The sequence below is a fragment of the Nicotiana tomentosiformis genome, chromosome 9 (assembly GCF_000390325.3).
Source record: "Nicotiana tomentosiformis chromosome 9, ASM39032v3, whole genome shotgun sequence".
NCBI lineage: Eukaryota > Viridiplantae > Streptophyta > Magnoliopsida > Solanales > Solanaceae > Nicotiana > Nicotiana tomentosiformis.
The window spans coordinates 103,199,345-103,222,415 of record NC_090820.1 but is presented as its reverse complement, the minus strand read 5'-3'; the positions used below and the strand labels follow the sequence as shown (position 1 = coordinate 103,222,415).

The 23,071-nt window shown below is 35.9% G+C and overlaps 1 protein-coding gene across 1 annotated transcript; it reads left to right on the top strand.

Annotated features, from left to right (window-relative positions):
- Positions 1-1,328: 1,328 nt before the first annotated feature.
- LOC104110706 (ethylene-responsive transcription factor 8-like) lies at positions 1,329-2,432 on the top strand. Its single transcript, XM_009620247.4, has one exon. It carries the CDS (start codon positions 1,472-1,474, stop codon positions 2,198-2,200), a length of 729 nt encoding a protein of 242 aa, XP_009618542.1. The 5' UTR covers positions 1,329-1,471; the 3' UTR covers positions 2,201-2,432.
- Positions 2,433-23,071: the final 20,639 nt, after the last annotated feature.

The window sequence follows — 23,071 nt, the reverse complement described above, 5'->3', positions numbered from 1 at the left end:
AAAGAATATAGTTTCTCCTCCACATTTCTTGAGCTGAAAAAGAATGCCCCTTTTCTTTTCTTGTTTAATAAGAATGCCCATATCTAAAAATGGTTTCTTTCTTTTATTCTATTTCTTGTTCCTATTCCAAAACGTGTTATCTTCAAATAAAATACATACAAATAGCCCATGCACCTCTCAATTACATTAAAAGCAGTCAGATAATGTATAGATACAAAATTGTATAAGTACACCCCACGTATCCCAATTAACCATTGAAAATGCTACGTAATATTAATAGAAATAAAATCATGATTTCAACCTTTTTGAGTTCTAAATTTTATAACGACAATTTCAAGTACTAATAACTAGATTTTGAATTAAATATTTCTTCATATTTAATGAAGATGTTTAAACAGATACGTTATTTACCAGAAGTTACTGAGTTCGGTCAAATCTGTATCCGCCCTTGAATATTAGTGGTCTCCACTAGGGGTGTACATGGACCGGGTTGGTTCGAATTTTATCAAAACAAAATCAAACCAATTATATCGGTTTGGATTGGTTCGGTTTTGTCGGATTTTTCGGGTTTTTCGAGTTTTTTTGTTTCATGAATATTATTTCAATCTTGCATTATTAAAGTTATAGATAAAATTTTGATAAGTAAATATATGTTTACTAAAAATTAAAAAATAAATAACAAACATATGATCTATTAGAGTGATCTTATGGGAGAATTTTTTCAGTAACACATAATAGTTTATTTTTTTAGTCGTCTACCAATAATTTTTAGTTGATGTACGCTTTCAGGGTTAACCAAATTTAATAATTAAACATAAAAATCAATATGATATATAAATAATGATATGTTTAATTTTAGATTATCGAAATACCACTTCAAATTCAAAAAATATATAATAAATTTTGACATATGAATATGAAAGAACAAAGAAATGATTGATGCATTTCAATAACACATTAAGAAAGTGATACAATATATTATTTAAAATAAATTAAAAAAATGTACTTTATAATTTTATTAAATATTATATCCCATGAGAAGATCTCCAATATTTTTAGACATCCTTTAAATAAAATGCTATATAAAATTTTAAAATTATATATAAAAAATTATATATTTATATATCGGTTTGGTTCGATTTTTTTACTCAATACTAAATCAAAATCAAACTAAACCTAATTAAATTTTTTAATCAATTTGACTAGACTTTTTGATTTGATGCGATTTTACGATTCGATTTGTACAACCCTAATCCCCACATTTCATCAGTCAAAGACTCCGTTGACTGCGCTCCCCTTAACCAGTTTCCTATTTAAGTAGCCCATTTCCCCCTACATTTTCTCTCAGCCGTGCCCTAATTCTCTACACATGACTCATTCAAATTTCATGTACATTTTCTTACGTACAAATTAGAAGTACTCCTAATATATATAGACATAACACGTACAGAAAGTAGTGGAGTGTACGTAAATGTCGCCGAAAGAAAAAGGTACGGCGGCGATGGCGACGGTGACGGCGGCGGGGAAAGTGAACGGAGTTTCAAAGGAGATGCATTACAGAGGTGTACGGAAAAGGCCGTGGGGGAGATATGCGGCGGAAATTAGAGATCCAGGGAAAAAGAGCCGTGTTTGGCTTGGCACTTTTGATACGGCGGAGGATGCCGCCAGAGCTTACGATACGGCGGCGAGGGAATTCCGCGGAGCTAAAGCAAAGACGAATTTTCCGATTATAGAGCCGGAGAATGTGAAATTGGCTAATAGAAATTGTAGTCCGAGCCAAAGCAGTACCGTTGAGAACTCGCCACCGGTTATGCCGGAGAACTCGCCGCCGGCAGTGATGCTGGACACTTCACCATTGGATCTCAGCCTCGGTGGATCCCGTAGTTTATTTAGCAACGGTGTGGGTAGGGTTTTGTTCCAGAACCATCAGTTTCACGGTTCTCCAGTCGCCGGAGGAATCGCTGGATGTATTACGCCGGTGAATCATATGTACTATTTGGAAGCTCTTCAACGAGAGCGAGTGATTTCTTCATATAAAAAAAGTTGCCGGAAAACGGCGGAGTTTATCGCTGGTTGTGGTGGAGGCGCCTCCGGCGAGTCCGATTCTTCGTCGGTGATTGATTTTATGGGCCACGATCTAAAGCCCATCACCAGGCCCATTAACCTCGACCTAAACCTTCCTCCGCCAGAGAACATGTAAAACTCTCTGTTTTACATGATTTTTAACTTTTGCTTAATTAGTTGTAATCTTATTTAATTTGTAATCTCCCTTTTAATTTTCAGAAATTTTAGGAAAGAAAACAAAATTAATATAGAAATGTAGACTAATATTATGGGGAATTAACGGTGAGAGTAGCCGGCGATGTTGTATTATGCGTATGAATTATCACCGTGTTTATGTGAATATCAAAGATCTGATCTTTCAGAAAGAAGTTTTCTTTTTGTTATTTCAGCTATTTGCATACTTATTCCCTTATTGAATTTAAGTTACATCATTGATTGATAGTGAAAATTTATTTTACACTATTAATAAATTTTTAACTTAGATTAGTTATGTAAATTTCCTTTATGCCATAGAACCTAAATTCCTCTGGAAACGGGAAAGAGAACTTTCTGTGATAAGATTTTGGCACGTGGTCTTTGATAGACTTGATAGTACGGACATGACATAGATGTAACTAGAATTTAAATTTTATAAATTTAATTTTAATATATTTTTATAAATATATTTTTATTCCGCATCGAAAATCAATTGGTGGTGAGAAAGGTTAGCTCTTGACAATCTTGGATATGCTGCCACGTGGATTATTGCCCCCATTTTATAGGTTGTTAAGGTAATAAATACGTATCCAAAGTTTGAAATATAATATATGTCTAGCTCACACATTATGTACAACACCTACCAACTATACTAAGAGCCGGTTTGGACATAAGAAATTTTTTCTTTTTTTTTTTTCTAAAAGTTTTTACTTTTTTACGAAATTTTGTTCATAAAATTTTTAATTTTCACTTAAAGATATATTTTGAAATTTTTTGAAATTTTAAAAAACTCCAAAAAGTTATTTTTCAAAAAATTTCATTCAGATGACTCACAAAATTTCAAAAACAACCCAAAATTATATTTATGTCCAAATACAACTCTAATTTTTAAATTTCACTTAATTTTTTTTTATTATTTTTTTGGGAATTTTACAATTCTTATGTCCAAACGCCCACTAAAGCTCACAGGGCAATCAAACACTTTTTTTTTTATAAGAAAACTTCTTCAATAATTTCTCAAGAAAATTTTTGAATTTTTTATTTTCAAAAGGTTGTTGAAGGAATTACAGTAAAGGTTACCCTGGTCTATAAACTATTTCGTGTTCAAGTATAGTACGAGAAAAAGCCGCACCTAAAAGGTATAATATAGACAACATATCATAATATAAGTATTAATTATTTTTTGCACTGTTTGAACCCATGATCTAGAGTTGAAGGAATTACTCCATTTGTCTCAAATTATTTGTAATATTTCTCTTTTACACGCCCCCTTAAGAAATATTAATTAGGAAAAAGATTAGACTATTTTATCCTTATTTATGTCTTAAGATAAAATCTCTTTTCATTGAATATTTATTTTATTTATGTGTTATCTCCATCTTCAAAAATAATTATTACTAAGGATAAAAAAAGAAAAAGAATAATCAATTTTATTTTGAATTTCTAAATTGATAAATAATTTGAATCTAACTATTTTTAATAACCAAATATGGGACGGATGCAGTACCATATTTCCTTTTAAAGAAAGAGCAATCTACTTTGTCACAAATTTTTAATGCATTCAAAGGATAATGAATCAATCAATGACATTATTAAAGACTATTGTTTATTGCCTTGTGGCTAGGGTTGAAAACATGTGGGTACAGTGAGGGGGCTGAAGTAAAGGCCTGAATAATTACAGAGCTATCACATTATTTAAGACAATCTACCAAAATCAAGAAACATAATTAAGTAAAAATTACTATAAGTAATAAGAAGCCAAATAATAACCCCTAATTAATTTTCTTTTTATAACCAAACAAACTCTTAACCCTCGACAGCCGCAGGTTGCCAAAGAAGGAATCTGCAAACAACAATTAAGAAAGCAACACTAATTTGTTTAACCTCAAAACAACTTTAATCCAAACTGAAATTAAATAAGCCAACTCTTGTCCAGTACGTTTAAGTGAAGCATAGAATAGAAGGACGAGTAGATTATAAGCAAATGTGAACCTATGCTTGTAGAAGATGGGTTACCGGACTTCATTCACTTCGCCAAATTTTTTGAATATAAATGTATATATTGAAAATGGTGATATTTTGCTTGGAATCCTTAAGAAAAGTCCGATGGGACACTTGTTGAGCAGTAGCTTACGTGTTCCCGTCACCTTCAAATCTTGAGTTTACCTCTGATTAGAATTCTTTTTAATTTCGTATGTATCTGTTTACCCTCAAAATCGGATAATAATTAAATTTGTAAGTGATTTTAAGAATATGCAAATTAATTTGATACAAAACGATAAATTGGATTAAAACGAACAAATAGAAATATAGTATATTCAAAGCAAGTGGGGAGGATGTCCTCAGCCTTAGTGAACTATTTACTGAACCGGGCTCAAAATGATCAATATTGATGAATGAAAGAAAAGCTTAGAATAACAGTGAAAATAATAGTATATAGCTTTAGAATGCATGTTAAAGCGTGCTTAATGAATTATCAAACCCCCTTTATATAGTAGGGGAATCCTACTCTAAGTATAACTCTATAAAAGGTATAAAAAAAAAATCAGTTTAATTGATTGTCGGTTCTACATCGATACGTGCTGAGATCCACACCATGATATCCGATCGGTCACAGATATTACGGCCTTCTGTTGGCCGTGCTTGATTGCCCGGTGACGCTCTCCGAAGTCCTTCAGGTTTTAGGTCGATCTCGAATCATGACCCCGATATTATCGCAGGTCGATGGTCGGCCCCCGTACTCTGACTCGAGGATATCCTTGCTTCGATTCCGATCTTTCGCAATCGTATCTCGAACTCGTTTTACCCTGTTGAAGGTTGGAGTGTATTATGAGCTTGGTTTTTACCCGTACACAGTATCATTATTCTTTAGAGAGTTAGCTAATCTTTTTTTTCTCATTCACAAATTTTCACGTATATTCTAAATTTTTAATTATGAATTGAGCAAGTAATTTTTATCTAGTTTAAAAGTTGTAACTTAAAAATAAAAAGTAAAAAGCTTGATTCTTTATGAGACGGAGGATAAATGCAGCGCGTAATTCCCACGCTCCAAACCGAGTGAAGAATGACGAGCGTGGTGGTTTGATATAATAAATAGGGGGTAAACCAAAATGGATCAAGTGAAGTGTTGACTGGAGATTCGAGCGCGTGGCACGTGTTGTTACCTGCCGTGTGATCTGACAATCTTATTTTAATTTTTATAATCACAATTTTATTTTATTGTAACAGTAGTTTAATTAGACAAAGGAAGGGCCCACGTGGACTAGAGCGACCGAACTGGAGTGAAAACGCGGCTGCCGCGTAACGTGGGTCCCGCTAGTTTTGGTCATCTAATTAATCTTGTGTCAATTGTCTTTTCGGTAGAAATAATCAGTCTAAAAGAAATTTGTTTGTTTTATCCAATATATATATTTGAATTAATTCGAAAACAATGGGTTATGAATTATAATTATTCCCTTGGCTTGAAATTATTTTCTTACTTGTTATGAGAAGTGAGACTTGCTCTAGGATTGAATACCTTCACTATCTATTGAGGATTTGAATCATGTTTTGTTGTAGTATAAGTAAGAATATTATTGATGCTCCTGATGAGATGGGTTAGGAAAAAATGATTTACATATTTTATTTAACTATCAAATTAGAATAATTTTAATACTTTGCATGTATTTAGTTTATATAAGTTTTTTCAATCTCAGGATGTGATGAGTCGGCATAAAAATATCAAATAACTCTATAAGAGCTTTTGAAAGTCATCATCATATTATCGTCGGCCTAATTTCATTCTCAATCATAAAATAGAAAAACACTTTAAATAAAATGTGACATAGGAAATATTAGATATTTACGATAAGGATAGCTTAATTTTGTTACTAATATTCTCATTTTCTCCAACATTTGTACTCTATACTATAAAAAATTTTATTTTGTACCTCACACAACGCCTTTTTATGGACCCAAAATTTTGTACTCCCTACATTTCAATTTAGGTGAACTCTCGTTTAACTCTTTATGAACCCAAAACTTTTGAACTTGTAATGTAAAATGAGACGTATATATTTTGTACAGTTATAAATTATTTTTAAATAAAAAAATAATTTATTTTTTTTATACGGACTAAAAAAAATATATTTACATAAATTAAAACGAAAGAATATATGATATGGGTCTATAAATTTGTAAAATAAAAGGAGTTCTCACACCATAAAACTTCTCCTATACAAATAAGCAAAAGTAAAATATTCTGTTGCAGTAAAAAAAGCAAATGGGCGTGAATAGAGGTGACGTGTCGGTATAAAACAGACAGTTACACAGATTAGTCGGCTGATAAAGATATACGGATCTGGATATTGGTGAGTGGGACCCGCCAACGGAAAAAGAAACGGCTGCGTCATACATTTAAGTATTGATTCTAATAGCCTTTTTGGTAAGATTTTCAAGATGTTAAACTAGCGTTTGGTCATAAAGTCCCAAATTTATTTTAAAAATTTTAATTTGGGTAAAATTTAGTTTGAAGATAAAAATATATTTGGACATAATTTTTTAAAATATATTTCACTTTTTAGTTGAAAAAACATAAAACATGACTTATACCCCACAAGTTCTAAAAACTAACACAAATACCCAATAGTACCATTATCACAAACTATAGTTCTGAACATAAATAAGTTTGGTATAAAATTATTATTTTTATAATGAACTATATAAATCATTAATTACAATGAAATCCCATTAGAGAATTACGGCTCCTAATTAAAAAGAAAAAGTTAACTGATATGAGTATTCAGAAAGCCATTTAGCCTACAAATCAGAAGCAAAAGTAAGATGCACAAAGGATTGAGCTGATAAGGGAGCATATTCATCAAATATTTAGTTGGTCGTAATAAATGTGGGCTCTTTTACAAACTATAAAAGTTTAGGGTAATATTTAAAATTTTTAAAAAATGTAGTGGTCATGTTTTGGCCCAAAATCACCAATTGAGGTGATTTTGGGATTTTGGATTTGGGATTTGAGATTTTGCCAAAATGCGGGCAAAATCTATGGCCAAATATGTGTTTGCCAAATAAATCACAAATTTATTTTGGCAAAACTCATGGCCAAACGGGTCCTAAAATTAATTTGTTTTTTTCAAAAGTATTTGTTTTTCTAACTCGGGGTGTTTGACCAAGTTTTTTTAGGAAAAAAGTATTTTTAGCAAGAAGCAAAGCAGTTTCTGAGAAGTAAAAAAAATAGTTTCTTCTCAAAAGAGTACAAACAATTTTGACTTTTATTCTTACAAAAAATACCTTAGGATATTAATATATAAATATTTCTTATTATTTTATGATAGCTTTCTAATATATAGGCCAAACAAGCTATAAATTAGTAAGCGATATCGATATTTGAATAAATAAATAAATAGATTATTATAATAACAAGAATTATCATTTTTATATTTATACCAAATATTTTCTGACCTTCCGAAGAGTCTTCTATTAATCTCCGATTTTCTGACCTCCCGATTTAAATTCTGGTTGTTATGTAAGCTGATTGAACAATCCTTGCCATGTTCATTTCTGAATGGTACATGTGTTAAAGTCAGTATTTTATTTAATACAAGATCAACAACGTTTAACAACCTATAAGGTTACTCAATTTTGAATATTACGAGTCCGTTTGGACATAAGATTTTTTTTATTTTTTTTAAAAAATTTTTACTTTATTTCGAAATTAGCGTTTGGCTATAAAATTTTTAATTTTTATTTGAAAATGAATTTTGAAATTTTTCGAAAATTTAAAAAACTTTAAAAAAATATTTTTCAAAATTTTTATTCAGATCACTAACAAAACTTAAAAAAAAACAACCCAAAATTATATTCATGTCTAAACACTACTCTAATTTTTAAATATTATTTTTACTTGAAAAAACCATTCACCTTTATTTTGAAATTTTACAATTCTTATGTCCAAATGCCCACTACATGAATTATTTTGACTCTTTTGCCAATAATTTTAATTTACCATGCATAATATTATTCAACTTACATTAATGATATAATCCCTTGATTTGGAAAAGGCTAATACTACAATCTATAAGGGAAAACTGTTCGACTAAAGTATGATGAGAAGCAGCTCTAGTTCCTCTTTCCACATTAATGTTACTCTTAATCAGTCATCATCACTTTTAATTGGTAAAAAACTTGGCAACCTTTTCTTTGAACTGATTTTTTGGCATTAATTAATAATGGTCCAAGGTCCATCATTTTTTTTTATAAAAATGGTCTCCCTTCATTTTCAATTTATGTGTCTTTTTTTCTTAATCTGTTTAAAAAAAATATCTCTTTTTATATTTAATAACTCTTTAACTTTAACTTTTCACATAACATACTTAAAATCATAAGATTTAATTGTATTTTGATACATTATTCATATATTTAATTTAAGATTACAAGATTTAAAAAATTTTTTTACTTTTTAAATTTCATATACAGTCAAACTAAGACGTATATTGAAATGTATAGAGTAGTACAAAGTTTTGTTGCAAAAGATATATTTCAGGTAAAGTAAGTGCAAACTATTACTTAGAAGTTAAATCTTACTATATTAAACGAAACATCAAGCTTTTCTTATTAATAATCATGAACTGGTACAAGAGCTAAAGTTGATTTTTTAGTTTCTCATGGGTCGTCGGGGGTGGGAACAAGTTATCCAAGGATTAATTATTTTGGGATTAATTATTCGGAGATTGTTATTCCACCCTTCCAAAAAAAATAAAATAACACTATAATTTCGGGATAATTAATCAACGCATTTGTTATATCGTGATTTTTTCCCAATCAAACGCGTGATAAACTCATTTAAATTTTAATTTCAAAATATATAATAAACTCATCTCAAATTTAATTTCAGAATTAATTATTTGTCATGCTATTCGAAGAGTGATCCCAAGAAAGCAAAGGATTTTGAATTTTAGGGATTAGTCCTACACATGAGAAGCATATAAACAATAACCCAGTATAATTTTACTAGTGGGGTATGGGGAGAGTAGTGTGTACGCAGACTTTACCCCTACCCTTGGATAGAGAGACTGTTTTTGATAGACCCTCGGCTCCCCCCTCTAAGAACTCTCCACCTTATTCTTGGTTGACTCAAACTCACAACCTCTTTATATATGATATAAAGCATATAAAGTGAATGTAAATAATTAGGAGTAGGGAGCTAGGAGGGGCCGTCCAATAAGACGTGCTGTGGGGCGTCGATGAGTGTGTGTGTGCGCGTTTTTCTTCTGCGTGTGGGGTTTTGTGTAGATCACTAGCCCCCACTGCAGGCTTACGCCAACTCTATATTTTTGGTACGAAGTTAGGACTTTAATGTATTTGGGTTTTAGATTTTAAAATGATAACTTTTAAGTATTAATGATTCAGTTTTATATTTAATAATTATAATTAACAAAATTTTTAATATAAAATATATTATTTGAACAAATACTATTAGGTTAGATCGAACTTGTAACTTAGCTTTTACCTCCGCCGGTGCTCTATATTGTTAGTCCTCCGTGTCGGTGGATGGCATGACAATTTATCTTTTTATATGGTTATGTCGAATTCTTATTTTTTAGCTAATTTTTAAGATCAAGTTAAGTTCAAGGTTTCATTTTTCTCAGCCTGCTATCGGCCTAAAGCTCGGGTCGTGAGATATGTCTAAGGTATATTTTCTTATTGTCATCCTAAGTGAAAATAGAAGACCTTATGTGTTAAGCTGAGTTTCCATATTTTCATTCCATTATTTACAACAGAGGCACTTTGTCACTATGTAACGCACTGAAAATAGAAGACCCTCTTATTTGTGTTTTTTGTTTGGACCCGTTGTCTTGTGATTTGAGCTGTAGGCACTTAGGTAGGGAATAAAGGACGATATGGTGTCAAATGGGCGGGTTAGATTTATTTTGAGCGAGTCAAAATGGGTTGAGTCAATAAATGAGTCGGTCATTGACCCGCCCAAAAATAACTTGTGGTTGAGATTAGTTGGGTCAAGATGTGCTAAAATTTGTGTCATACCCCAACCCGTCCAACTCTTACTAAGTTTTAATAAATGTGTATTATTCTCTTATGAATTATTTAATTATTAAATAAGATTTTTTTTGTTATGGTCATAAATAATATATCAAACAAAAAAGAAAAAGTGTTTAATAAGATTTATTTAAGATATTTTAGCAAAGTTACTCATGGATCAATTTGGGTTAAAAATCAATCCAACTTTAAATGTGTTGAAATGAGTTGGATAAAAATGGACTGAGTTCAATAAAGTGTGAATCAATAACCAGCCCAACTTTGGACGGGTCAAACGGGTTTGGGCTCATATTGCCTCCCCTAACTGATGATCATTGATGAAACTATTACTGTCTACAGCTCCCATTATCTTGTTGATATTATAGCTTCATTGTACCTATTAAATTTATATACGGGTAAAATCGGGACTAGTGAGCACCCCGATTTTTCGATGGGGCAAACAAAGCAAGGACATAACTACACAAAATCGGGATCGAAGCCAGGAACCTCTCGTACTAAGGCTCGAACGAAGTGCTTACCACCGGGGCCATCGAGACAACGCCCCCGAATCTAGTTCGGGCTCCAAGAACTCAGAAGGCATAGCCAAGCGGTTGTACACGACTAACGAAGGGCCGTGATATCTGCGCCCAACCGGACATCACGACGTGGATCTTGGCTCGTATCGACAGCGAATTAGTGAACACCGCTGTAACCATCCAGAAAACAAAGTTCTATGTGATTGAAGGGGATATAAGATATAACGCTCTATTCGGAAGACCATGGGTTCACAACATGAGGGCGGTACCTTCGACCTTGCACCAGGCATTGAAGTTCCCTACACCGGGAGGGATCAAGACGGTGTATGGAGAGCAACTGGCCGCAAATAAGATGTTCACAGTCGATGAAGTACTCCCGGTACCCGCCATTTTGACATTAAAGAGCACATAGCCGTCCAGAAAAGCCGAAGTTAAATATAAATCACCGGTGTCAGTCCCGGTCAGACCGGAGGGACGAGAAATCGATGAGGAAGATGATTACGGAGTTCCTAGATCGTTCATAGCTCCTGATAATACTGACGCCACCAAATCTACGGTTGAAGAACTGGAAAAAGTCATATTAACCAAATGCCTACAGGATCGAAAGGTATACCTGGGCACGGGGTTGACCCCCGAGCTCAGGAAAGAACTCATTAGTTTCCTTAAAACTAACATATCTTGTTTCGCATGGTCTCATCTTGATATGACAGAGATCCCGCCAGAAATAATCACTCATCAGCTGAGTTTGGATCCATAGTTCCACCTAGTTAAGCAGAAGATGAGGCCTCAGTTCGAAGTCAAGCATGCATTCATCAAAGACGAGGTATCTAAACTCCTTAAAATAGGTTATATTCGGGAAATAAATTAAGAATGTGTGTAGATTACAAAGATTTGAACAAGTCATGCCCTAAGGACTCTTTCCTTTGCCTAACATTGATCGCATGATCGATGCTACGGCCGGGCACGAGATACTCAACTTTCTCGATGCTTACTTTGGGTACAACCAAATTCGTATGGACCCGGGCGATCAAGAGAAAACCTCCTTTATCACTAAATTCGGCGCCTATTGTTATAACGTAATGCCGTTCGGACTAAAGAACGTCGATGCCACTTTTCAACGCCTAGTAAACCGGATGTTCGAGGAACAGATAGGAAAATCAATGGAAGTTTATATTGATGACATGTTAGTTAAGTCCCTGCGAGCAGAGGACTATTTGAAATATTTGTAGAAAACCTTTGACATATTGAAGAGATAAAATATGAAGCTGAACCCGGAAAAATGCGCATTCGGGGTCGGATCTGGAAAATTCCTTGGATTCATGGTGTCCAACTGAGGGATCGAGATCAATCCCGATAAAATCAAAGCTATAGAAGACATCAACGTGATGGACAGTGCCAAGGCCATTCAGAGGCTAACCGGGCGCATAACCGCCCTAGGCCGGTTCATATCGAGGTCCTCAAACAAAAGCCATCAGTTCTTCTCACTATTGAAGAAGAAGAATAACGTTTCTTGGACCCCGGAATGCCAACAAGCTTTGGAAGAACTAAAATGGTACCTTTCGAGTCCACCCTTGCTCCATACTCCAAAGGGGGACGAGCAGTTGTACCTTTACTTGGCGGTATGTGATAAGTGGGAATTTTGACTACATATTAGCACCTTTTAGCTTTTGTTTTAGTCCAAAAGAATTGAATTGTGTTTCCGAAACTAATGAAATTATGCAAAATTGCAGAAATGCTGGAAGTTTGGTCTCCCGAGATGAAATCCGACTCAAAAAGGAGTGTCCCGAAGCACAAGGCAATAAAGGGCGCAAAAGCACAAATGTGCGGCCCGCAGAAGAAATTGCGAACCGCAGAATTTCATCTACGGCCGCAAAACAAGAAGAAAAATTTAGCAGACCTTTCAGCAACGTGCGGACTGCACATGAATTGTGCAGCCGCAGAACTGGGCTAAAATCGAAGATCAGAGAGTATACAAAAGACCAAGTCCAGGAGCCTTTGTGAATTGCGGACCGCACAAGAATTGTGCGGCCACAAAAGACTGTCTCGCAGCCGCAGTTCAGAAATGTGCGTCTGCAGAACTCCACTTCCTGCCAGCTGAAGAAATCTGCGGACCGCATATGGAATTGTGCGGCCGCAGAACCTCCCGAGGGGCATTTCTGTCCAAGATTTTTGGCCCTTTATAAATAGATGAGTTTCACAAAATTAGGTTAAGTTGGAACATTTGAAGTTGTTGTAGTTATTTTTCTTTACTACTTTAGGAAGTTTTACATTATTTTGGTGTACTTACATTAGATTTCATCATTTTAATCTTCCATTATGAGTTTAATTAGCTTTTCTTCTTTGTTTTCTTCAAATCCCATTATGAGTAGCTAGACTCTTACTAGGGTTGTGACCCAACCCTAGTGTGTAAATCTTATGGGTATATAATTTAGTATTTGTTTATGATTGGGTGTTAATTATTTAGCTTAGTTCATGCTTTAATTTTATAATTGATGGTTGTAAACATTGATTCATGCCTATTTGACTTAGTATCTACTTGAGAAAGAGAGACCTAGTCTAGGATAACTCAGCTAAAAAGGAATTGGGTCAATTGAGAGATTGATTAACCCAATTAAAGGGTTCAACCTAGAGATAGTAATAACTCGACTTGAGCTCTTATCAATTGTTTTAGTTGATACCCATTTGGTTTTGAGAAATCCAAATTGGGCAAAACCACTCTCTGATCGAGAGGTATTGAGTGGGTAATATAAAGTTGTGAGCTATAATATACCCCAATCAACAAAATAAATATTAACGTCTTTATCCCATTAGGCAAACACCTAGGTTATGGTCACAACCCTAGGCCTTTTACCCAATTGGAAAAACTTAAAAATATTTATCTCTAGTCTATTTCCTTTATCTTGCAACCATAAAATTAACAATAGAAGTAGAAAACAAAATTGTATTGTGGAAGTGCAATCTAGATAACCCTTTGATTGCTTCAAATATATACTCCTAACTCCCATCATAACTCCCAGTGGATTCGACCTCGACTCCTAGTTGGGTAATTATTATTGCATACGACCGTGTCATATCTCTTATTGAGCTGTGTTGTGGACGTGATCAATATCCAAAGTAGCGATAAGTGGAGTCCTAGTCCAGGATGAGGAAGGTAAGATATTTCCTATTTACTATGTTAGTTGAACTCTAGGCGAGGCCGAATCAAGGTATCCTAACCTAGAAAAATTGGCGCTCGCTTTGCTAAGCGCCTCCGGAAAGTTAAAATCGTAATTTCAATGCCACCCCATATGTGTCGTAACCTCTTACCCACTAAGGAACATTATGCACAAACCCGAGCTCTTGGGCCAATTGGCCAAATGGGTCGTAGAAATTAGCGGGTATGATATCAAATATCGACCCCAAACCGCCATCAAAGCACAAATTTTGGCAAACTTCGTGTGCGACTTTACGCCGGCCTTAATACACGAAGTCGAAAAGGAATTGTTTTTAATGTCGGGGACTTCCTCAATAATCTAGAACCTCTTTACGGACGGTGCTTCGAACGCAAAGGGGTCCAGACTCGGCATCGTGTTGAAGCCGCCTACGGGTAACATAGTTAGGTAGTCCATTAGAACTGTGAAATTGACTAACAATGAGGCCGAGTATGAGTCCATGATTGCAGGTCTCGAATTGGCTAAAAACCTTGGGGCCGAGGTGGTCGAAGCTAAGTGTGATTCCCTTCTAGTGGTAAATCAAGTCAATGGGACGTTCGAATTAAAAGAGGAACGAATGTAAAGGTATTTAGACAAATTGCAGGTAACACTGCATTAATTCAAGGAATGGACCCTACAGCACGTGCCCCGAGATCAAATTAACGAGGCCGATGCTCTGTCTAACTTGGGGTCATCAGTTGATGATGATGAATTCAGTTCAGGAACAATAATATAGCTCATGAAATCGGTAGTACAAAAAGGCCATGCCGAAATAAACTCAACAAGTTTAACTTGGGATTGGAGGAACAAATACATAGATTATTTGAAGACTGGGAAGTTGCCCTCGGATCCTAAAGAATCGAGAGCTCTGTACATGAAGGTGGCCAGGTTTAGCCTGTCCGAAGGGACTCTGTTCAGAAGAACATTGGACGGCCCGCTCGACATATGCTTGGGGCCAGGAAATGCCGAATATGTCTTGAGAGAAGTTCACTAAGGCACTTGAGGAAATTATTCGGGGGCAAAATCTTTAGTTCAAAAGATAATCAGGTTTGGCTATTACTTGATCGACATGGAGAAAGATGCGAAGGATTTCGTACGAAGATGCGACGGTTGTTAGAGACATGCACTGATGATCCATCAACCCGGAGAGCTGCTACATTCGGTCTTGTCCCCATGGCCGTTCATGAAGTAGGGAATGGACATCGTTGGCCCACTGCCGTGGGCACCTAGTAAGGCTCAATTCATACTGTTTATGACCGTTTATTTTTCTAAATGGGTCGAAGCTCAAGCGTTCAAGAAAGTCCGGGAAAAATAAGTCATTGACTTCATTTGGGACCACATAATATACCGGTTCGGGATACCGACCGAGATCATGTATGATAATGGGAAGCAATTCATCGGCAGCAAAGTGAACAAGTTTTTTGAAGACCAAAATATTAAAAAGATACTATCGACACCCTATCACCCTAGTGGGAACGGACAAGCAGAATCTACAAACAAGATCATACTCCAAAACCTGAAAAAGAAGTTGACCGATGCCAAAGGGAAATGGAAGGAAATTCTGCCCAAAGTCTTGTGGGCATACCGTACAACATCGAAGTCTAGCACCAAGTCCACCCCGTTTTCATTGGTTTACGGTGCCGAAGCATTAATACCGGTCGAAGTGGGAGAACTGAGCCTCAGGTTCCGATATGCGATCGAAGAATCAAACGGTGAAGTGTAACAACCCGGCCAATCATTTTGAGTATTACAGCCCGTTCACCCATTTACCGCTTATTCTGTGTTCAATTATAATTATGTGACTTATCGGGGAGGTTTCAGAATGAATTGGAATACTTAGTTCTAAGATTTAAAGCTTAGTTAAAATAGTTGGCCGAATAATAACTTATGTGTAAACGATCCCGGAATTTAGTTTTGATGATTCCAATAACTTCGTATAGTGATTTTGGACTTAAGAATGTGTTCGAAAATTTATTTGGAAGTCCGTAGTTAAATTAGGCTTGAAATGACAAAAATAAGAAATTTAAAGTTTGGAAGTTTGACTGGGGAGTTGACTTTTTGATATCGAGGTCGGAATTCAATTCCGAAAATTTGGAACAGCTTCATTATGTCGCTTATGACTTGTGTGCAAAAGTTGAGGTCAATCGAACTTGATTTGATAGGTTTCGGCATTGAATGTAGAAGTTAGAAATATTTAGTTTTCATTAGGATTGAATTGGGGTGCGATCTGTGGTTTCAGCATTGTTTGAGGTAATGTGAGACCTCGACTAAGTTCGTATGATATTTTGGGACTCATTGGTATAATTGGTTGAGGTCCCGGGGGCCTCGGATGAGTTTCAAATGGTTAACGGATCGAAATTTGGACTTAGAACAAGTTGAAACTTGTTGCCTACTGATGTAATCGCACATGCAGAAATTATCTCGCAGGTGCGAGCTCGTATGAGCGAGCCTGGGATTGCAGAAGTGGAAAAGGGAGAGTGGGCATCGGCCGCAGGTGCGAGGGAAAATTCTGCACCTATGTGATCGCAGATGCGGACGAGGAATCGTAGGTGCGCTGGTGACCGTAGAAGCGAGTCCGCAGAAGCGAAAACTCAATCACAGAAGTGGGAGGCAGTAGAGCCTTGGCAAACCGCAGAAGCAGTATATTCTCCGCAAAAGCGGAACCGCAGATATAGTTAAATGTTCTGCAGAAGCGAGAACACTGAACATGCTACAAAAATAGAAGGGTCCGATATTTTTGCCATTTTTGGTCATTTCAAACACGGATTGAGGCGATTTTTCAGAGAGAATTCACGGGAAACTTGAGGTAAGTCACTTATGATCATTATTAGTCAATAATATCGAATTATCATTGCGTATTTCGACTAGATTACATGTTTTTAAGGTAAAATTTGAAGATTTGGACCTAGGGATTTAAAAATAAGATTTGCGGATTTAAAGGTCGAGTTGATGTCGGAATTTGGTAAATTTGGTATGGTTGAACTCAGGGTTGAATGGACGTTCATATAACTTTTGTCGGGTTCCGAGACATAGGCTCCACTGCCAATTTTTTTAGCAGAGTTTGGAATATTTATTAATTGTTAAATTGTAAGCATTAGAGTATATTTTGATTAATTTGCACGTTGTTCGAATCGTTTGGCTTGGAATTGAGGAGATATGAAGGCGTTCGAAGGTTGATACGCGCGGAATGGAATTTCCGGAGTATTCATTATCGTGCTCGGCATTGTATTTGGCTTGTTCGAGGTAAGTAACACTTCTAAACTTGGAGCTGAGGGTATGAACCCTGATTATACGTGTTATGTGTTTGGTGTTGAGGTGACGCACATGCTAGGTGACGGGTGTGTGGGCGTGCACCGTGTGAATTGTGACTCAATTATTTCTGTGGTACTGTGTAATTTCTTGAACTTATCTGTAAGCATGAAATCTCTACGTACTAGAGTTATTGAGTTGTGATCCATGTTAGAAACCATGTCTAGGCTACATACTTATTCTGTTGGGACCCACTGAGGTCATTACCACTGTTGAGTTATTTGCTTACATTGCAATTTCATACTCAGTCATATTCATTCATTTCATATCTTATTTCAATCTCTGTTGCTATATATTGACACATCATATCATTATTTTGGGCTAGTTTCATGGCATTGTGGGCCCGAGAGACTGGAGAGATTGATGATTGAGTGAGGCCGAAGGCCTAATTGTGAGGTTATTGATACTATAGCATGTGAGTTGTTCGTGCAACACATGAGTTCTCTGTGCGAATCCAGATATTGATACTATAGCACGTGAGTTATCCGTACAGCACGTAAGTTGTCCGTATGGATCAAGATATTTTTATTATAGCACGTGAGTTATCCGTGCAGCATGTGAGTTATCCGTACGGATTATAGCGCTTGGGCTGAAGAAGCCCCTCCGGAGTCTGCACAAACCCCAGTGAGTGCAGGTACCTATCGAGTGCGAGTGCTGAGTGATAAGGAGGACTGGGTGGATTGATACTCTAAGAGTATGCATATGGTTGTTCACTATGTAGTACTACATTGACATGCACACTTGACATATAAGCATAGAGACACATTTTTTTCTCATGATGTATAGTATCACGTCATTCATGACTTCTCATACACATTGACATGTAGGTATAGAGATGTACTTTTCCTCATGCCATTTGATAATGATACATTTACCTGTTGAAAAGTATCGGAAAGAAAATCACGATTTTACAAACTTACTCATATTTTGGTATTTTCAGTAAAAGATTTGGGTTTTCACTTTTATACTTGAAAAACATATCTATTTTCTGGAACTGTGAAAGAGCAGAATATTTTATTTCTGAGTTATTTCTTGTACCACTTTTGTTATATTATTATGAGATGTTGTTGGCTATTTGTGTTGGACTTTGACCAGTGATTCCAGCTCGTCACTACTTTCAACCTAAGGTTAGGTTTGTTACTTATTGAGTACATGTGGTCGGTTGTACTCATACTACATTTCTGCACCTTGCGTGCAGATATTGGATGTTGATGTTGCTATGATCGACGAGAGCAGAAATTGAAGACGTACCTGCATTCCGGTTGTAGCTGCCTCTTGTTCATGGTAGCCTTAAATTTATGAAAATATGTTTATGTACATTTCGAACAGACGATGTATTTATTTCATACCACCTTTGTAAATTCTAATCTTAGAAGCTCATGATGTGTACTACCAGTCCTTGAGAATTCTTGTATAAAGCAGTTTTATTATCCTTTATTTTCTTAATAAATCTCATTTGAATTGGATAGTTGTTAATTGGCTTACCTGACGGGTTGGGTTAGGTGCTATCACGATTAGGTAGTTATTGGGTCGTGACAATGTGGTATCAGAGCTCTAGGTTTATAGGTTCTACGAGTCATGAGTAAGTGTCTAGTAGAGTCTTGCGGATCGGTATGACGACGTCCATACCTATCTTCAAGAAGCTACAAGGCACTTAGGATAAACTTCCATATTTCTTTCCTTATCGTGCTAAATTGATTCAGCTTGAAACATAACTCATTGAATTCCTTCCACGCATTCGTATGCACATATGAGCGCTTGGTATCAGTTGTGCATCGATGACTTGTGATTCCATGGATGAGGTGAGAGATATTATTTTAGCGTGCTAATGATAGGCTAGTCTAGAGGACTTGAGGCCGGGTTTTGACTGTAGCTTGAGCACAGGGATTTTAGTTTTGTGAGCACGTGCTTTTGGACTTATATGTCCGGTAGTGTCCCTATGAGTGGAATTTATGACTCGATGAGTGGCTGGATGGTTGTACGATAAGTATGATGTGACTGCGGGATGTGTCCGGATGGTTTGAATGTGATGAAAAGAGTTGCTTGAGGTGTAAAAAGGATTATTGGGTGCTAGATTTCTGTTTTGATGTGACGTGTAGTCTCGAGTGGAATATGTTGGAAGATTTTTCATGTTGTTTAATTGTGGAACAAAGTAGATTTTCATATCTTGTTGTGAGTTCAGACTCAGGAGGATTAAGTGATGGCGTAGTAATCGTGGATGCGAAAGTGTGTAGCAAGATGCCAATTTGAGGCTAAGCATGTGGGTTATCTCCTGCAGAGTAATCTACGGAGGTATGATCCTTATGATGTTGTGTGGAGAGTTTCTTTTCTACCAGCGGGGTATATATGTTGAGATTTGAATTTGAGTTTGGTTGAGAAAGTTGACCTGATCGTCATGTGGATGCCTGCGAGCTTAGTAGATTATTTGAGGTACTATATGGTTGGTGTTATGTGATCTTATAAAGGGTTTAGTTGAACTTCGGTGCAGGATTATGGCAGTAATAGAGTATGGGTATTATGAGTTATCGAGTGTTTTGTTCCATGGATTTGAGCCAAGTGGGGGAGTCTGCTATCGACGATTTGATTGCGTGGTTATGTGTTGTACTGGTTTCGGTTTGAGGCATACTTGCGAATCGGATATGACTTGCAGAGATTAAGATCGAGGGTGACTCGAGTGAAGGAATTTCTAGATACGGGTTATGTTACACTTTATGGGTATATGGAAATCATGGAAATGATTGAGTTAGTATGTGTGAAGGATGTAGTATGCATGGAGTATGAATTTGATCGGTTGTGTTAAGGCAAGGTTACTTCCTCGGGTGTTGTTGTGCTAATGGGGGATATGTCGTTTGGCTCGTTTGGGCGACACAATTGAGATTTGAGCAGAAGAGATGACTCCCAAGAAAGTTCTAATGGATTCAAGACTTTTATGTAGCAATTGTGAATTTCTCCAGATTAGCATATGGCTAGGATCTGAGATTTACATTGGACGGTGTCAAGACTCGCGGTATGTAACGACCCAACCGGTTGTTTTGACTTTTAGAACCCCGTTCCCCTAAATAAAACTTCTCATATGTGCTTTAAATGATTTATGACTTGTGGGATGGTTGGTTCGGGATTTGGAAGTGTTTGGGTTCAAATCGGAACAATTGTTTCCTTAAGTTGGCTTTAAAAGGCCAAGTTTGACTTTGGTCAACCTTTTGAGCAAACAGACTCAGATCAGTATTTTGACAGTTTCGGTAGGTCCATATCGTGATTTGGGACTTGGGCGTATGCCCGGAATCAAATTCCGAGGTCCCTAGCCCGAGATATGGAATTTTGATTAAAAATAAAATTTAACTTCAAATAGTGACCGGATGTCGAATTATGTGAAAACGACCCCGGAATAGAATTTTGATGATTCCAACAGCTCCGTATGGTGATTTTGGACTTAGGAGCGTGATCGGGATTTTATTTGGAAGTCCGTAGTGAAATTTGGCTTGAAATGGCTAAAACAAGAATTTAAGTTTGGAAGTTTGACCGGGGAGTTGACTTTTTGATACCGGAGTCGGAATACAGTTTCAAAAATTTTCATAGCTCCGTTATGTCATTTATGACTTGTGTGCAAAATTTGAGGACAATCGGAGTTGATTTGATAGGTTTCGACATCGAATGTAGAAGTTGAAAATTCTTAGTTTTCTTAAGCTTGAATTTGGGTATGATTCGTGGTTTTAGCATTGTTTGATGTGATTTAGAGGTTCGACTAAGTTCGTATGATGTTTTAGGACTTATTGGTATATTTGGTTGAGGTCCTGAGGGCCTCGGGTGAGTTTCAGATGGTTAACGGATCACAAATTGGACTTAAACAGCTGCTGCAATTCTTTTTCTCTTCTGCTGGAAATTCTGGGCTATGATCGAGCCCAAGATCGAGGCCCAAAATCGAGACCCAAAAATCGAGCTCCCAAGATCGAGCTCCCAAGATCGAACTGGGCAGATCTGTAAGTTATAAAAATACAGGCATTCGACCCATTTGCCATTTTTGACAAACTTGAGCTTGAGCAGAAGCGACGTTTGGCAGATGTTTCAAGGAAAGACATTTGAGGTAAGTGATTTCATCTCGGATTTGGTCTATATACACAAATATATCATTATTTTCACCATTTAATTAGTGTTTTGAGATTGAAATTTGGAAAATTTTAGAAATCTCATAGAAACGAATTTTTGAGATTTCGGTATTGATTCGGAGTCGGATTTGAGTGAAACTGGTATGGTTGGGTTCGTAATTGAATGGGTTGTCAGATTTCATAACTTTCGCCGGATTCTGAGATGTGGACCCCACGGATGAATTTTTATTAATTTCGGGATTTTTATTTAAAATATAGTATTTTCTTATAGAATTAATTCCTATAATTTTTTGTGATTGTATCAAATTATTTTGGCTAGATTCGAGCGAGGCAGAGTTGGATTATCGTGGAAAAGGCCTTATAGTGGATTAAATTGGAGCAAGACGAGGTAAGTCTCTTGTCTAATCTTGTGAGGGGGAAATTACCTCCTAGATGATTAAAAATTAAATAATTGTTGCTAATTGTGGGGGGCTACGTAAGCACGAGGTGACGAGAGTCCGTGCGTAGCTACTATTAAATGCTAAAGTCCGGGTAATTTAGGACTCAAAGCATGCCTTACTTGTGTAGATTGTATTCTTTGATTTATTTATATTAATTGATATCTATATGAATATATTGTGAATTGTTAGATAAAGATATTAAAGGATGGAAATCTCATATGCTTAATTTTTGTTTAAATCAATTAATTGTTAAAAAAAAATTGTTCTCCTCCCAAATTTATCTTATAATAAACATACTGTCCTTCCGGAGGCACATAAGAAAATATCCTCCTTTCTTTTTGAGCAGGCCGAACGCCTCGGAGGGATAGATGCATCTATGGATCGCGCCGCACGTCCCTCGGCAATGTACACGACACTCTGGATCGGGCCGTACGTCCTCGGCAGAAATCGTGCTTAATAATAATAATAATTACACGATACTTGGACAGTTCATTACAGGTTGTAAAGTTATTTGATAAATTGAAAATTTATTGAAATTAAATTGTAGCTTGTAAAGCTATTTGATAAACTGGAATTTTTATTCAAATTGAAGGATTTACTTAATAGATTAGAAATTATTTGAATTGAAGGAATTTAATTGTTATACCGAGAATTATTGGAATTGAAGGAATTTAATTACTTCTACTGGTTCAATAAATTATTGTTAATTATGTGAATCATCGTTGATATAAATATTTCTATTTTCATGATTATTTAATATTATTGACCCATAGTGAGTGTCATAGTCGGCCATCTAGTCTCTACCTCTTCGAGATTAGGCTTGATACTTACTGGGTACACATTGTTTTCGTACTCATACTGCACTTGCTGCACATTTTATTGTGCAGGTACATATATGTATAGCGGCCTTGTGGGCGCAGAGGTGTTATAAAAATTGTGGTGACATAGGTGAGCTGCATTCTATATTACGATCCGCAGTTAACAGAATCTCCTTCAGAGTTATTATATTTTCCTGTCTAATTTGTATTCTGGACAGATGTTGTATTTTATTTTAATTCCCTAGTAAATGCTCATGCACTTGTGACACCGGGTTTTGGGAATGGTTGTGAATTGTTTAGAAATTTAGCTGCAAAAATATTTATCATTTACTCTATGAGTTTTTATCTCTACAATTTTATTAAAGAAATTTTTATTTCAAAAATACTAAA